We start from the raw sequence: 17,545 nt of genomic DNA on the forward strand, positions 1-17,545 counted from the left end.
GTTATATTGAAAGGAGAGTTTGAATGACAGTGCTTATCAATAACAGGGTTTGACAGATGGGTAACAATTAGTATCACATGCTACGTTTCTTGGTTGCGATGATGAACATACCTTTGGTACATGAATAAGATCAGGTTTTTGTACAGAAGCCACTCTGGAAGAAGAAAAACATACACATAGTCATAAAAACCAAGTTCTTTAATGTTTAAGCATTTCCCTCTTCCAACTCACCAGGTCCACCCACAGATATATAAAATATTTTATTTTGTTTCCTCTAAAGGAAACAAGAAGCATTCAAGTTAAACCTACAACATTGTTGTTAATACAAGGAAAAGGCAAAAACAAGCTGGATGAATTTATCCAGATACGGCATTAGGAACTTTAGCATCTATCATCAAGTACTATTTCATTTGTGAATTCATATACCATATCAGCAGTTAGGAGACTTTAGCTCCAATTTGCTTATTATTTTCCATCCTTTCATAAGAAACTGTCACATAACTCAGAAGCTCTGGTCAGACGAATCGCATTTTAAACGGTGTGCAGCCTTTATTCAGGCTTAAAACAGAAAGCTTCCTTGTAGAACAACAACAACAAAAATCCTTCTGAAGGACTTAAGTTAAATAATACAGAAACTTTTTGCACAGTCTTTGGTCTTCAAAGATAAGGTTAATGTCACTTGAACTCCACAGTAGATGGCAAAAAAAATTCTTCCAAACAATGGGTGCATTGAAACTACAATGGGGTGGTGGGATGGAAAGGAAGTATCACAATGGAAAGGATGAAGAAGATAAAGAATTGACAGATTTTGTTATACCTAAAGTGAACTGACAACACGTTACAGGTAAAGGCATCTTGCTTGATTGTTTTTTTTTGAATTTGCATATACTTATATGCAAACATACAAACACCCACAAAACTAAAAAAAAAAAAAAAACAAAAAAACAAACCACAAACAAAAACACCCATCAAAAAATCTGACACACTAACTTTTGTCTGCAGACATTGCTGCTGATACGCTTGAGTCTTTTCATGCTGTTTCGGTAGAAAAGTGTCTTCCTGCCACATTTCAAAACATTTCTGGCCATATTTGGTAGCTGCTTAGGAAAAGATGACACCTTAATGTTCCAAGAACCAGCAATCGTTATCCTGCCTGAACTCACACAACCCCGATTTCTGACAAATCACCTAAATTTGGTTTTGAAGAACGGAAGCTGGATTCTAATTTCCAAAAGATAATTTGCCTGGAGGCAAAGAGGTTTGTCTAACTGGAGATCAACTAACGGAGGCTACAATTTAAAACACCTCTATTGTATAAACCATCTTTTCTATTTTTACTAGGAAAACATGAAGAGATAGATTTGAATTAGGCACACTTGGTCCATTTAACAAGTCCTTTTTTATCTTCCTCCCCCCCCCCGCCCCGCCTTTTTATTTCCCCCATCCCTTTTTTCTTTTTATTAATTACATTCAAAATGTTTACTCCTTCCCCCAAAGCCAATTGGCCCTCAGTGCTCATCAGATTCCAGCAACAGCAATCCTGCTGCAGGTTCAGTAACTAACTTACAAAAAGGGAGATGCTATAATCCACATGCTATGTTGGCAGAGGAAAAAAAGGGGAAAAAAACCCCAAACAAGCACAAATACAAACATTGTATGAAAAGATCATCTTCTGCACTTTGCCTTCACCGTTTGTGCATCGCATTATGTCCACATCAACAGTAATTCTCAACAGAGAGGGGGTTTTGTCCGCTCTGAGGAACAGGTCCATTTTCCCCTTTCCCACAGAGTGTGCAGCCTATGAGAAGACTGACCTCCAGCCCTCCAAAGCGCCGGGGTGCATCATTAATCACTCCTAATTGCAGAGTTGTCAATTTGCAGCAACAAAAGCAACAAGAAGGAAAAAAAAATGCCAATATATATGGAAGCCTTTCTTTTTTAAGACCAGAGTTAGAAGGAAGCATGCATCTTGCTCCATATCTTAGGGATACATTTTTTAAATAAAACAACTTGTAATGTTTTGTTTATTTGTTAAGCTGAGCTAGCACTAAGAAGTACAACGACATTCGTTATTCAACTACCATATTTCATGCTTGAGAAAAAAACCTCTTTGCTAATGCTGGATCTTGACATTTCATTCTCATAAAAGGAATATACTTCATTTTTTGCTTGTTTGTTTTTACAAAATAATCAAATTTGAGTTTGCAATGGATGAGCTTGCTCTGCATTCAATATAGTACTGAGAAAAAATTATTCCAAACCACTATTTCCAGATGATTGGATGACATACTCCTCAAAACTCATCTTCAAAAATATCACAGAAAAGGAAGGAAAAGAAAAAAGGGTGAAAAAAAGGCTTGATAACTGAAATGTTCCCAATGCTCTTTTAATATTGGAGTCAGACAGCATAACATTACTTTATTTCACCCAAACATACTTGAAACAAGGACATAAATTTGTGTGTCCCAGACATACTTCAAACAGTTTAACTTGGCCTTGTTGACTACAGACCATAATCAAGCTAAAAATCGGTGATTTATCCTGTATCGTATAAAGAAAATGCTCACCCAGCAAACTGAGCCACCAAGATCTGAATGTGAAAAATGCATGGTGGTTAGACAAGACAGTACAAAAGGAAATGCACCCTTCAAGCTGAAAAGCAAAACACATCCAACACACACATTTAAGAAAATACTTCCTTCAGGGCAATTTCCCTTAAGATTTTGATAGATACCACCAAATTGCATAGCAAAAAAAAAAAAAAAAAAAAAACCACAACAAAAAAAACCCCTAAACTGCAGAATCTTGTACATTTTCTTAGCTGTTAGCACTTCGCTTGTCACCTAGCAATTAAACATATTAGGATTTCATGCTGGTTTGGTCATGTTGAATGTATGAATAACTGATGATAAAGGCTTTCAAAATGAGATGACACACTTGCCCTGTTGCTACTTACTAGAAAAGCAGGATGGCTTGAAGCAGGATATTTTCTGAATGATTTAAAACTAGTAGTTCGGTATATTAGTTTATGCAATATTTTCAATAGCATACAGAGACATAAAAGCTCGGTATAAACGCTTATTATAAACAATACACACAAAAGACCTTGGCAAACAGTTACAGTTTCAAGCTTCATATGAATTATTATAGACAACAAAAAATAGGGGCAGCAGCCATCACTTACTGACAGCCTAATACTGAAAATGAAAGCGCACAAAGTTTTTGCACAGATTTCTACATCAAAGTTGTTTAATCTTTCAGGAAAAAAAAAGTGCGCTATATTTAGACTGTGTAAACAGTTCATTTCGACCAAACATGATCAAATTTGCTCTCTAAACATACCACAAGCCGTTCCTCTCCAATGAATACTTTCATGACATTTAATGCAATTCAAAACATTCCAACTTCCAGTGCAGCCTTATTAGGAAAATGAATTAGTCTGCTCTTCGTTGTGAGCAACATGCCCAGAAAAAACTATTCATTCTTCAAATTCTCCTTTTATTCATTCCCTTTCCAAGTATTTCACCCATTAAAAAAAAAAAAGACACAAGCAATTCAACAGAGCCCCTCTATAATTGCCAATAACTGGAAAAACCCATTATTAAAGATAAAGCTACAGTATTTCATGCTTCTGCAATGAGTACAATTTGATACATCATCTCCAAAAGCCAATCATCAACAAAAACACTGTAATCTCAATTAGCATTATGGAAGTAAATTCAATGCAAAGCAGGATGTTTTTGGACAAGTCTCAGCTGTCCTGTGTGTATAACCACACAACAGAAGCCCATACCCTCAGCCAATAAATCCCTAAAGCTTCATTGAACCTAAAATGCAAAAGACATTTCACGTTTGTCTCTCCTCTGAACTCCATTTAAAGTCCCACCATCTCCAGTCCTTCTGCTTCTTAGTAAATGCACTATATTATATTCATAACTTAAAAAGCCGGTGCCGAATTCAATGGAAAGATCGCAAGAAGGTAACTGTGATTATGGGCGCCTCTGTAAATAAGGGGAGCACACAATACCAGTTTTAACATAGGTATTGCATTTGGTGTTCTTATATCTCTGTAACTGAAAGGATTGCTCATAAACTCTAGCATGAGATACAACAAGAAGAGGCTGCAAAACCTTCATTGCTAAAATAAAGTCAAGGCTGGAAGACTTTCCACAAAACTGTATTTGTTGTTCTAAACTGAACCTTTCTAAGAGGAGGAAGGAAGAAAGGAAGGAATTTTTCCTACCCCTCTCATTTTCAAAACTAACTCCTTTTTCCTAGCTCATCAATCAGGATACAGTTTTGGCAGCAGATATTACATCCCTGAAAAGCCACTGGTCAGATCTTCCTTCCGAAAACCTGATGTTTTAGCGGTTTTGCCATTGTAGTCTGCAGTTGCTAATTTGCTTCATTTTATTTCTAGAGAGCAGTCAGCTGACAGGGCAGAAAGCTAAATGCATTTGCTTTTCATAAATTAGCCAACTCATGAAAAAAGATGACAAGCAGAAAACCTTTAATATATATAATAAGCCATGACTTTCACTAGGGGTTATCAGAAAGAAAACAAATGCAGATGTAATTTAAAGCACAGAAAAAAAGGAGCAATCCAAATACATTTCTTTTTTGCTTAGACCCAAGCCCTTTCTCTGTCACAGCCATAATTCATTTCTTACCAACCTTGCTCTGGCTCACAACAATAGAAAAGCAAAAACATTCTTAAGCTTGCTTGTTGTTGCAACTTCTACACCATCAGAAATGCTTGCCTTACATATATAACTACATTTCCCACAGTTTTGTAGAAACATACACACTGCCCTGGGCAACACCAGCCGGTAACTCAGTGCTTCAGCAATCTTGCTGTCACAAGGACATGCGGCCTCGAGACTGCAAACTTGCACACATCCCAATGCACGGCAAAGCAGAGGTAGCAAAATTATCACTAAGTACTACTCAATGAGAACTAGAATCTGACGCAGTCACTGAAAAAAGGAGATTACTTTTTTGTCTCCTTAATAAATACAGTAATGTTTTCAAATCTATACTCTGGTCATGGTGCTTGCTAACATACGAACAGCTGGCTGTCAACAACATTTTATTTCTTAAGACTAAAAGTTCTCTTTGGACTAGTTTAGTTTGTTAGGTTTTATTTAGTCGAACATATCAAATCATGACAAATATGAAAATGTTAATTACAATTAAACACTAGGTCAGGTAAAAGCAAGAAAAATTATGTTCTTGCTTTACTGGCTATTTGAGTTGGCCAAATAAAACATAGGTCCCCCCTCTTAAATTTAAATAAGGTTTGGGATTTCATAATTTTGTGTTAAAATAAACAGTGCTGACATTTTAGGAGAGAAACAAGCTGCCCTCTGCTTTGGTATTCCTACCCACATAGAATTAGTTGTTTTCAAGACCTCCCAAAGGCAACCACTGGTCATAGTCTCATTCCTGTGGTCTGTGGCAACCCTACCGAATGCATTTGTAAAGAGAGTTTAAGTGCAGGCAGATAATATTTTATTCTATTAAAGCAAAACCAAAAACCAAACAGAAAGCTAAGAAAAAAAATCTTGTGGAATTTATCTCACTTACCTTTTGACTGCCAGGGACTTTTAAAAACACACTTCTCACTCCCGTAAAGGCAAATTTAGAAACCTGGAGAGCCCATGTGTATGACCGTCACTGGACTAGGGGGTACATCTGCCCGTACCTGCCCATGACTCCCTGGTCAGAGCCCAAACAGGTAAAGCACCCCCAGTACCAAGTATGGCCGGTGCCTTGCGATCCTGTATGGCAGATCACTGACGGCTGTCCTAGATACAAGTGGTAGCTCAGCAGGTCTAAATGACTGGGTTCGGTAGGCAGGAATCCCACATTGCCACTGTTCGGTTACTCACAAACGATAGGAAAACTAATGGCTTGTATATAAGACCTCCTTACACATCACCCTCAGTGATGGTAGTCATTTCTGTCAGTTATGCCTTGTTATAAACTGATTTTTTTCTTTTCTTTAAGCTTTCCTAAAGCTGCCTTGCCAAGTAACAGTATCCACATAACTGTTAAGTGCAAATAAGACAAAACAATTAGACCCGTGCTTTTAATAAAGCGGAACGTACACATTTGATTTCTTTAGAAGTGCTTATTAGATACTAATTCTAACACAGCAAGCCCCCTTTTAAAAAAAAGCCCCCTTAATGAAAAGCGTAGGTTTAAATGACTCGCAGACCTAGTCAGTCCTCCAAAGCCCTCAAAAAAAAAAAAAAAAAAAAGCTCAACTTCATGCTGACTTCAGTCTGTCATCAAATCTAGGTTATAATTTAGGAGATTCAAAACTAAACACTAAATTATTTTTTCCAGTGCTTCCCACAATATGGTGACTAACGTTTAAATTACCTCCTTTGTCTAAAACACAGCCCAAATAAGCTTGAAAGTGCAGTCATATCTATTTTAGCTGGAAATTCATGACACACAGCTCCCCAATCCCCAACATATCCTTATTTGGGATTTTTATTTTTTTCCCCTTAAGTGCATGGTTAGGAATGAGCATTTATATCAACATTTTTACTCTCAAATGAAGAATTTGGCAATTTAGAGAGCCATTAGAGTATTATATTTTACTTATGATGGGAGCTAAGCTCCTCTACGAAGCAGCTTACCCATCCACGGCTTCAAGAAAAACTGAGAAATGTAGTGGAAGTATAGTTAACCAACTGAGACAAAAACCTTTTTCCAAGGTGTCAGGCGGCAATAACAAAGAAGAGACATGTCCTTCACTGGGTCACATCAGCATGGGAAGAGGTGCCACCCACCCAGGCCCCAGAAGCCCTGGTGTCTTTGGCCAAATCCCAGCTGCTTCCTCACGCACCTCCTGCTTCTTATTGACTTACAATGATATGGGAACAATATGAGCAACATAACACTACAATTTCTGAATTTCCATCTGTGCTGTTTGCAGTTGTACATCATCTCAACTGCATGGACATGCAAAGAGCCTGCTGTAAACATGTGGCTGTCAGGAAAATCGCTGGGCCTGGGGCTGGTCCAGGAAAGCCAGGGACATGGCAGAACCAATAAAGATAAGCGAGGCTAAATATATTAACAGGGATGAACTATGTTGCTTTTAATAGGATACACTATGGTTTTAATTCTTTCCAATTAAGGTCAGGAATACCATTAAAGCATTTGTCTGACTCCAGAGCACAACCCACCACCAAACCAGCAAGTTTTCTTTCCCATCCAGCCCCTCAGGCATCTCTTTCCTCCCTCCTACCCTGCCCCAGCAGTGAGACACAAGCATCCACCCTCGAGGTGCGCAAGCCCAGGGCCTGGCTGGCAAGCTGCCACAAGGACTACCTTGTGCCTTTCCACCACAGACACACTGAAGCCAGTCTTCATTGCAGCCAGTGTGTTTAGAGGGGCTCCCCCAGCCTGTCCCCACAGGGGACATCGCCACAGGTAGTAGTGGCTGCAGATAGCAGAGTTGAAGCACTGTAAGCCACACTACAGAATTATTACAGGATCAATTTAATGAACATGCACTTGCCAGAAGTTAACTTCTCCACTACAGGTCCTCACCTTTGTGGCCCTTTATCATTTCCGTGTATTGTTTGTATGTTTATATATTTAAGGTCACTGGCTTAGCAGCATGCATTGCAGGTCTAACGTGTTGAGAAAAGTTATTTCTGTCTCGACACGCCTGTCTAACATAGCTTTAGATATCAAAAAACTTTTATTTGAAATAAGTCTTACATCTAGAAGGCCTCAAGTTAGCCTGGCCAACAGTTCTCACCACACCTTTAAGGGAAAGGGAAGTGAAAGAGCAACTGCCAGAGTAAGAGTTGTAGCTGGAGATTATTTTGTTTACCACAAGAGCTAGGCAGGAAAGACTGAAAAGCAGCAATGATCTCAAATTGTTAATTCCTGTAGTCAATAAAGTAGACAAGGAACCAATTATACTGGAAACTCTAATTAAGTAAAGGTGCATAAAAAACAGAGTGCTGTAATTCTTCTGTCACTTGCAACAACTGTGAAAGAAGAAAAAAATTAATAATCCCATCTGACTCCAACTGATCCAGCTAAAGACGTTTCCCTTCCCACAGTCTAGCTTTAGAAAAAGTAGCTTTTACCCTTCTCAGCTGAAAATACTTAGGGGATAACATTCACAGCATGCTCACAGCATACGAAGCAATTAACTGCTTTTGTGGGCAACTAATCACTGATGCAAAACAGATGCAAAACATCTGACAGTCACAAAACCTGTTGAGGTTTTTCATAATGCTGCAAACATTACTTCGGCTATGAGGCAAGACGAAAGTAAGTGAACAACATTTGACAGGCACAAAATGTGTTTTTATTACCTCATGGGGTTTTGTGGTTCTGTGCCACAGACATGACTTTCTACTGACAATACCCTGCTATTTTTCAAAGGCAGTAATTTTTCAAAAACTGGGCGAAAAAAAGTTCCCAAAACAGCACAGCTGGGGAATTCAGCTATTAATAGACACTTGACTCCGCAGTTACCACTTACCTTTCTATTAGGTGGTGTAACAGATCTATATCTAGTTAAACTTGCAGTGGTGGCTCTCAAATTGTATCTATCTTTCTTGCAGACATCTAGAAAATTCTGTATACCTGAAAACCTGCCCGCTTTTCCCAGCATTACCAAAAATCCCATCTTTCCCAGCATTACCAAAAATCCCATCTTTCCCATGCTGTTACACTTCCATGATATTACCACTATCTTTAAGGAAGACATTTATTTCCCAAACAGCCAATCATTAATTTATTCTCATTCCACTCTTTACTAGAGGAAGGTGGGAAGTGCCCTATTGATGAGTCAGGACACTGCAATTTTGATTCTGAACAGCTGAGAGATGATCTTGCATGGCAGGGGACAGGTTTTATTTAAACAGTGTCTCATTTTTTCCTGTGGGATGATGCTTAGGAACTGTTTATCTAACAACACTGGTCAGTTCACACATTTACCTTGGTTTTTTTTTTTTGCTATTCTTTACATCCCACATTCACAGAGGTGCAAAAGTTACTATCTGAAATCAAGAAACTAAGCAGTTACCTTCGTAGGTACTAAACACACTATTTAGCCAGTTCAAGCTAACTTGAACTATTTTCAGCACATGAAGGGCACAGTCCATTTTAAAACCATGTAAGCTTCTTTTAATCCATTTAGAGACAACTGTCCCTTGACAGATCATCACATACCCTTTTATAATTAAAGAATGCCTGCAAGTTAGCATCATAAACTGTGCATGTTGGAGAGATGTACTTTTCAAAGGAAAGCAACAGGTGTGGGGCATATTCTGTGTTTGATAAACAAAAGTGTAAATAGAGACAAGTAACATTATTTGTGGCACCCAAACAATGAGATAATGAGTGTTTATGAAGGAAAAAATGACACAGATTACACAGTGGACTGAGGTAGGATGGACTTGGGTGTCACTGGGTCAGGGAGGCTGCCTGTACAGTACCAGATTTGGAGCCATAAGGAAACCATAGTAGAAGGAACGCAGTGAAAATTATTTTTTTCCCATTCTTAACACTGGGACAAGAGGAGCAAGATTAAGTCAATTTCCAAAAGAAGATTTGAAATAAACGCCATTAAGCATGTCATACAATCCAGATAATATATCGAATACAAACTCCCCCCATTATCCGAAAAAGGGAAGAAAAGTTTCACTCCCATATATATATATTTACACGCTATTCAAATTCACAGGTAAGAAGAATAATATTCTAAGAAATGTTTCAACTTTCCAAAATGCAAGCTTTTCCATTTATCTAGACTTGGCCCAGAGCGCAGGAAGCACCACTGCTCACGCATGACTGCCGAGCGACTGCCAAATCCCAAGGCTACTTCAGGTTCTGGGAAGTAAACCAACAGTGCTTTAGAAACTTTTTGATCAGAAAACTTTTGGACCTGGGTCAACCGGCTATTTTTCAAGCTCATTGTCTTTCTGGCAGTCTCATTAAACTATTGAATTCAATGGACATTTGATTTAACACTAGCATTGGAGACTCAAAAGCAGCAGCAAGAAAGTTTTGCCTAGCATTTGATGAGAGTCATCATTTTCTTGACTTTCTGATATCTTCCTATTAACATTTTGCTTTACATAACTAATATAGGGGAGAAAAAAAAAATTTGACCAGGGTCCTAAAGCAGTACAAACAGTACGGTCATGTCAGCTTCAAGAAGTTTTTAATTAGGCTGTTTGTAAATTGGTAATGCAGTCAAAATCAGATCTGTGCCGCTGTATTCCTTAGGAAGTTGCAGTGCAGATAAAGCACATCAGACTTCCAAAGTGCAGCTCCTCACAGAGAGGCGCAGGCTTTCCCTGGATTTCCTGGTCTGAGACCTTGACAGCTTTGCTCTTTTTCTGCTTTGTATGATTTAACTTTCTGCAGCTTAATCAGAGGCTGCTGAAGGCTTCCTCTAATAAAAACCCCCAAGGGGAAAACAAGGCATAGGCAGCATGATGACAATGATGATGACAAGACTGGTTTCCATCATGGTGAAAGAATTTTTTCAACTTTATGTTCCAGTCCTCAAATGCTCACTGGCATGAAACACGCCTCAGCAACAGGCACAGAATAACACTGGCTGTTACTACCAATAATTTTTATAGCTACGCACTGGTATGGCTAGAAGAGGCTAAAGCATTCTTGTCTCCATTTTTGCTACTGGTTTGTTACAACATAATGATTAAGTCACTTTCAGTTTTCTCATCTTTATCTTTAATTAATCATCCTATGTTTAATGCTTTAAATTAAAAGTTACAAGTATAAAACAAATACCTCTGGCCATACAAATAAATGAAGCAATTTGTAGGAAACAAAAACACAAAGAAAGTGATCAGTTAAATTGTTCTCAGTCACATGACAAATTTGGTGTACTTCATGCAGGGAGTAACACTATGTGCTTCTTAACACAAATATGCCACCCCAGACACAAAAAAGATTTTGGCAATTCAGAGCTGACACCTCTCAACCTCAGGTTCAATTGCCGTGGGAGGAGATCTTCAAGCGTCTCACACCCTCATACCATATAAAATCCTGTCCGGTTGCTGGATTAAGTTGCTGGTACTTGTAATTTGAAGGGTCTCATTTTTTTCAGTGAATCAAATGTGGTAACTTTTTCAGACTGCCCATACAGGCCAGGCTTGTTCTAACTCAATGACTACAGCTGGCATAAAAACAGCGGGCAAAATTTAAGAAGTAATTTATTGCCCGCTAAGAGAGGAGCAATTCTTCTGGAGAGAGGAGCAATTCTTCTGAGAAAAGAAACAAACAATAATTCTTCCATATCTAAATTTATCATTACCTCTTTCAACAAATGCCTCACAGAGCCTGTATTACTGATTTCACGGAAAAAGGCCAGAGAGTTGTCCTAACACATGGAGACAGACAGCTTATGTTGACACATCCGAGAGCCCTGTCCTTCAATATTCTCACCTCCTCCCTTGTAAACAGGCTCAAGATTTGGCCAGGCATTTTACCCCCTTTAGAGTAATGAGCAGCCAAACACAGTATACAAAGAATAGTAATTAAAATGACACAGAAGATTACGTATGTCTGTAGCAGCACCGTGTATTTTGCAAATTTAGCTGAAGCCTGTGAGGAGATAGCACTGCAATGCATTAGACACCATACACACACGCAGTATACAATTGTGTTACAGCGATATTTGTTTTCAGACACCAAAGCAAAGATCCTCAGGGCAAGATGCAGTTCATTTGCTGTGCGAGAATGAGGTTGGCTTATTTTTTTTTTTTAATGTCTGTGGGTTTGCTTATACCTTTCACTCCCTTGATAGACTATAATTAAGGACTGATTTCCTCAAACGAATGCATCCCCAATGATTCTCTGTATCCTCAAAAAAGCATAGAGTAATGAGTAATATTTGGACCAGACAAATACATGTATTGTGGGGCATGGAGGAGTTGTAACAGCTGCATTGTTCTAATGCAGCTGTTCACCATTACTGGCACACGTTGTGAGGCACTTCTGATTACTGCGTGTTTAATCTATATATAAATGCATTATTTTGCTACTCAAAAGTTTGGCATTTAGATGGTATCTGCAAGGCTTCAAAACTGTAGTCTATCTGCGATGCCCCAGCTGGCTATTTCAAAGTGTGCCAACAATTAAAATGTCACTAAAGATCACACCACTCTCCGAGCTATCTACGTTATTTTAAGCAGTGAAGATAAGCTGTGGCCAACTTCACATTGTTTCCTTAAATCTTTCACTCAATAACTATGGACGCTACTGAAAATAAATGTGTGAGGTCAATGGCACCACAATTTACATGCTAGCTAATGAGGCCTTGAAATTTCAAAAAGGTACTAGATGGGATGCACAGGTCAAACTAGAAACAGGTAGAAAAGTTTCACTTGAGACTGTGAATGGGAAATCGCCACCAGTCATACAGGAGAACCTACACAGTCTTTCAAAGGCATTAGCAAAAAATTCTGCTATTTAAGAGCGGAATGGAGGAGGGAAGTATTTACCCTAAATACAAGAACTCTCAAAGCATTGCCTCACTGACTGCAGAAAAAAAATTTTACAACCAGTTGCTCACTGCGAATTATTGTTATACAGATGCCTTTTTAGTAAAAGATACTACCCTGGTAAACCATGGCGAGGAGTGCATCTCCATAGTCTACTACTTGATGGCATTTTCTCGGGGCGGGGTGGGGCTGGGGTGATCATGGGTCTCCACTGCTTCCTACAACCATTTTTAGGCATGCATTTGATTTGGAGCTAGGAAATACATGATGTGAAACATTGGTCTCCACACTGTAAATTGCGCTTCTTGGGCAATCCCTTTGGACAAAGATGAAAAGCTCAACTGTCCAGACATCTTTTCTTAATAACACATTTATGTTAAGCAGAGGAGGGACCAATATTATTTTCTTGGGCCAGCTGCTATCTCCAACAGGAAACATCCATGAACAAGGAGAAAAACACTTCCCTGACTTGTGGAAGACTAAAGATTTCTGCTTTCTCATGCAAAATGAGAAATCATTTCTTCACAGTCCTGAAAAATATTCTGCATAGTTAAACAAAGCTTGAGTTTGGTACCATGGTTTGGAAACCAACAAAGTAGTGCTGACCACCTTCTAGTCTCCATACATGATATCCCACAGTCTTCTTCACTCCAGCAATGTCCTGCTGCAGTAGCCACATGCACAAAGCCTGATTTTTGGAGAGTTCTCACTAGGGCTGATCCTTGTCTACCCAAGCCTTTCCTACAGGTTTGACCAGCCCCAGAGGTGCAGAGAGTTTGAAATAATTGCAGCCACAAGAGCTCCCTAATGCCACACTAAAACACTTCCACTTCTACCATCACAGAAATCTGATCATCTTTTGGGTTCTGCCCATTTCTGCCAGTTTCTGCCCATTTCTGCCAGTTCTACCTTTTGCCTCCCTGCCTGACCATTAACAATCTACAGTGACCTAAAGCAGGGAATAGTGTTAGACCATTGATAGCATATAATGTATCTTTGTTTCCACATTTTTATCTAAATGGGCAGCAGCAAAGTCTGACAGATCCTCTTTAGGAAGAGCAATTCAAGAACCAAACAAACTCCAAAATAAACAAAAAAAAAACCCAGCAAAACACCCCCACGAAAAAAAACCCACTCTGATTGAAAGACAGACAGGCAAAAAGGAAAAATGCTGAAAATGCCAAGAGGTAACTTAATGATTTGGTGACTCATCATGAGAGAAGTCTTCCATGGTATTTAAAAAAAACAAAACCAAACAGCAGGAACATGGTGCGTCATGAGAAGGATCAGATGAATTCTCAGCATTTTTTAAGAATGAAGTCATTTGGGCGAATTATACAATGAATAGGGTAGTGAAGAGTAAATATCTAATGTTTGCAATTACTCCAGCTCACCCTCATACTTCCTTTTGACCTCACCCACAGTGTGCAGCTATTCATGATATCTCATCTTAACAAGGAGACATTCTCTAGTGCTAATGTACTGGAGGGAAGAAAAAAAAAAAAGAAAAAACGTAACTCAGCCAAGAAAAATAACCATGATTAAAATTAAAGGTGTAGCTTTAAAGTAAAAGTTTGCCATAAAATTACACCCTCAGACAAAACCGCGTAGCAAGCTACAACCTTCTCCCTCTCTCTTTTGCAAAGAAAGAAAAGGAAAACAAAAGGAATAGTTTCACAATGTCCTTTTTTCAGACCTTGATCAAAGATGTGCTGTGTCTGCTAATTACTGGTTTATGGCAGAAACACTTCAGGTCCAGCCCTGCAAGGTGTTATGTTTCTCCAAGAAGGCTGCTAAATGCCTCAGGCTCCATTATCTTTAACAGCAGATGAAGTACTTCTCATTAAACAAAGAACTCTTTTTTTTTTCTCCACATCGAGAGAAATTCAAAACTTTATAACTGTATTTTGTTCCAAAACGCATTAAAGTAAACAAACATATACCAGTTAGGAATCCATCCTCTCTACCAAGATTAGTCTAACAGATTATGGATAGTTCCAGATATGGAACTACATGAAACGTAGTTCCAATTTCTCCAACCCTTCCCCCCCCTTTCTTTGAAATGAACAACAACAACAACATTGAATTGATATATTATTAACTTTAGCACTGGCATGCTACCCCCGCTCACCTCTATGCACGTTGCATAACACAATCTGTAAGCAGTATTTGTTATTTATTTGCAACAACTACATTGTATGTCATTAAAATACTTTAACAGCTAATGTAAGTAAGGATCGTTTGGTTTTGTTAAAAAAAATATAAATAAAGTGACCCATAGATTTTATTCATTAGTTTAAAATACTGGATCTGAAATTTATCTGGATCCTTAAAAAAGCCCAACCCTAACAGCTTTTCACATGGGCAGCTAGGAAGTGCAGGAAGCAATTTGCACTTACGTGAGACATCCACTTCTCCTCAGTCCCATTTCCTGTCAAAATGTCTTTTACGTAACTGTCATTTAATATTGATTTTTGACTATTTTTTTTTAAATGACAGTATTGTTTACTTGACTTGTTCTGAAACTTAATTTTGTCCAGACTTCCACGTAAGCCCAAGAAATGTACTCGCAGCACTGTGCCACCTCATCCTAGCAGCCCTGCCATGAGAACTTCGGTCTGCCCTTGCTCCAACTCCTTCAAATTTCTCTAGGAGCTTTCTGCTCCAGGAAAGCTCCCTTCAGCCAAGTATAACAGGATACAAAAATCCCACAACCATACTCTCGTTATAATTTAGTTATTCAACGTTGCTCCTTTTTAGGCAGCTCCAAGAGATGCCACACAAAAGCATTAGTCCCCGCATTCACTTAACTATCACATTCATGGGGTGGTTTCTTATGGGTTAATAAGACTTTGTGGAAAATGACTGACTTGTTGAACCATCGCCTTCCTTCCAAAACTTGGAAAGGAGATAACTGGCAACTCTTTTGGCCAAGGGACTCCAAGATCACTATCGACAGCAGGCACACGTATAAATTTCAGTGCTTGAGAGGTCTTGAATGGAAAATATTACGCATTTTTGTACTTGCAAAAACTGTAATACATTATACTTAGCACAGTACGTGTATTTTAGTGACTCCATGTGTCACTGAAACTTATAGTCTGCTCATGTGGAGTGGCTTTGTATGTAAAGGAAAAATAATCTGTTAGTAATCGAGAAGCATTAGTTATCTCTGAAGTCACTGTGCTCATTAAAACTTTGGCTTCCTAAACTCTGTAATACATTTGAAGAACGTATTCTACATTCCATTTTTCACATAGAAGCTTAGTAGTTAGAAAGGATATTATATGGTCAATAGACTAACTACTCTGGGTTTGGTCTTTTTCCCTCCAAAAGACATTAAGTGAGTGTCAAAAGTCCCCTCTGCCGAAGCTTGTGTTATTTCCATAATTCATTCCCTTCTGCCAAGACTTTCTCTCTTGTACAGCAGCAATCACTCACATCCTAAATGCAAACAACAGACTAGGCAAAAAAAAGCAACCTCCCCAAAACAATTGCCACTCAGAAAACCCATTAAATTGCCCAGTGAAGACTACTTTATTTCAAACAGAAAGCAACATCAAACACCAGCTTCTAAAGAGCCTCACTCGTTAACATAAATTTTCTATGAAATTTGTGCTTCTCTCAGACAATGGCTTGTAGCCTCTCAGATTTCACCATTTTTATTTTGGAAGGTTTCATGCTCAGCCACACCCACATAAAACTAACTTCTAAAACCTTCGAGGGCTTTTTGGGGTTGGGTTTTCTGGGGTTTTTTTGTTGTTTTGTTTTGTGGTTTTTTTTAAAGTAATATTTTAATTGTATCTTGGTAAGAATTAGAAGTGTTCAGAAATTAAAGCTTGCCAAAACTGTGGAGTAAAATACTCAGCAGACATTATAAGCTTAAAAGTTGTAAAGCGTTAAGAGGAATATTGATGATCCCAAAATATGAAAGCACATAAATCTGTTGTGAATTTAAATGTAAGAGAGACTGAAATCATTTGCAAATTTCATTTTAACAGACAGTCTCTACTCAGCTTACACAGTCCACAAGAATGCTGGAAAAAAAGCTAAAGCCTAAACTTGCGCCAATGTTTTACAAAGTATGCACCAAACATTTAGTTAACATCAAGTTCAATTAAGCCTAAACTGAGAAAATAAGCAGGAATAACAATCATTTACTCAGTTTGTAAGAGAAGTAGATGCTATTAAGTAAAAATAAATAAATCAATCCATGTTCAGTTCTGGTTCAAGAAGCAGGCACAACTCCCCCACCGTAGCTCTGTGAATTCTGCTTTGAGGCATCTAAGGCAAGTGAGCAAACTTGCCCAATTTTTAAGTAGGCAAATTACTACCCAAAGCATTCTTGAAATATTTCCAATAATAATTATTTTTTTCCATTTCATACATTTATTGCTACTGGTTTTGTTTTTAAACTCTCGTGGGTCAGAAGCAAAGGCAATCTTCATCATATTTTTGCAGAAGAGATGGTCATTCAGCGCTATGAGCCAACACTAACATCTCTGTGCTGAGAATGTGCCACATCGTTTTCATTGTTTTTTCCCCCGCCTTTGCTATTTCTTTTCCTCCTTCTGCTAAAAGTTACACTATCTTTCCTTAAAAGCTTCCTCATTCTTTGAAACAAAATGTTCTTTCTGGCAACTGTTTCCCTCCTGCTCTGCTCCCTTTGCTCTCATCTTTATAGTCTGTCTAGATGCCCACCGTTCCCACTTCTCAGAGCTCCCTGAAATTGGCAGCATCAAACACTTCCCTTGTATTGAGTAGTTCCCTCAGGGCTGGGGAGAGCGAGGATCTGACATCTGCAGCAGCCACCAGTGGCATCAGGTCACGTGCAAGACAGAGGAGGATTGTGAAGCAAACACAAAACAAATGCAGCAGGTTAAAAGGGCACTTCAAAACTTCTATGAAGTTGAGGTAGGGTCTCTCAAACCTCCTTACTCATCGCAGGAAGGAAGGGAATTTTTTTATTTCAAAGCACTTTTGGGGCAGAGGCTCAAACACAGAAGGGCTCCACCAGAAGAGCCACA

At 38.6% G+C, this 17,545-nt stretch overlaps 1 protein-coding gene across 42 annotated transcripts in view; it reads right to left on the minus strand.

Moving 5' to 3' along the window:
- Positions 1–17,545, minus strand: part of PDLIM5 (PDZ and LIM domain 5) — a 153,195-nt gene that overhangs the window by 56,531 nt on the left and 79,119 nt on the right. For all 42 annotated transcript variants that reach the window (XM_074589536.1, XM_074589527.1, XM_074589529.1 and 39 more), the window contains one exon: positions 112–154. In XM_074589536.1, the coding sequence (XP_074445637.1) occupies positions 112–154 (43 nt within the window). The remainder of the gene's footprint in view (positions 1–111; positions 155–17,545) is intronic.

This window comes from Larus michahellis, chromosome 5 (assembly GCF_964199755.1).
Source record: "Larus michahellis chromosome 5, bLarMic1.1, whole genome shotgun sequence".
In the NCBI taxonomy this organism is placed as follows: Eukaryota; Metazoa; Chordata; class Aves; order Charadriiformes; family Laridae; genus Larus; species Larus michahellis.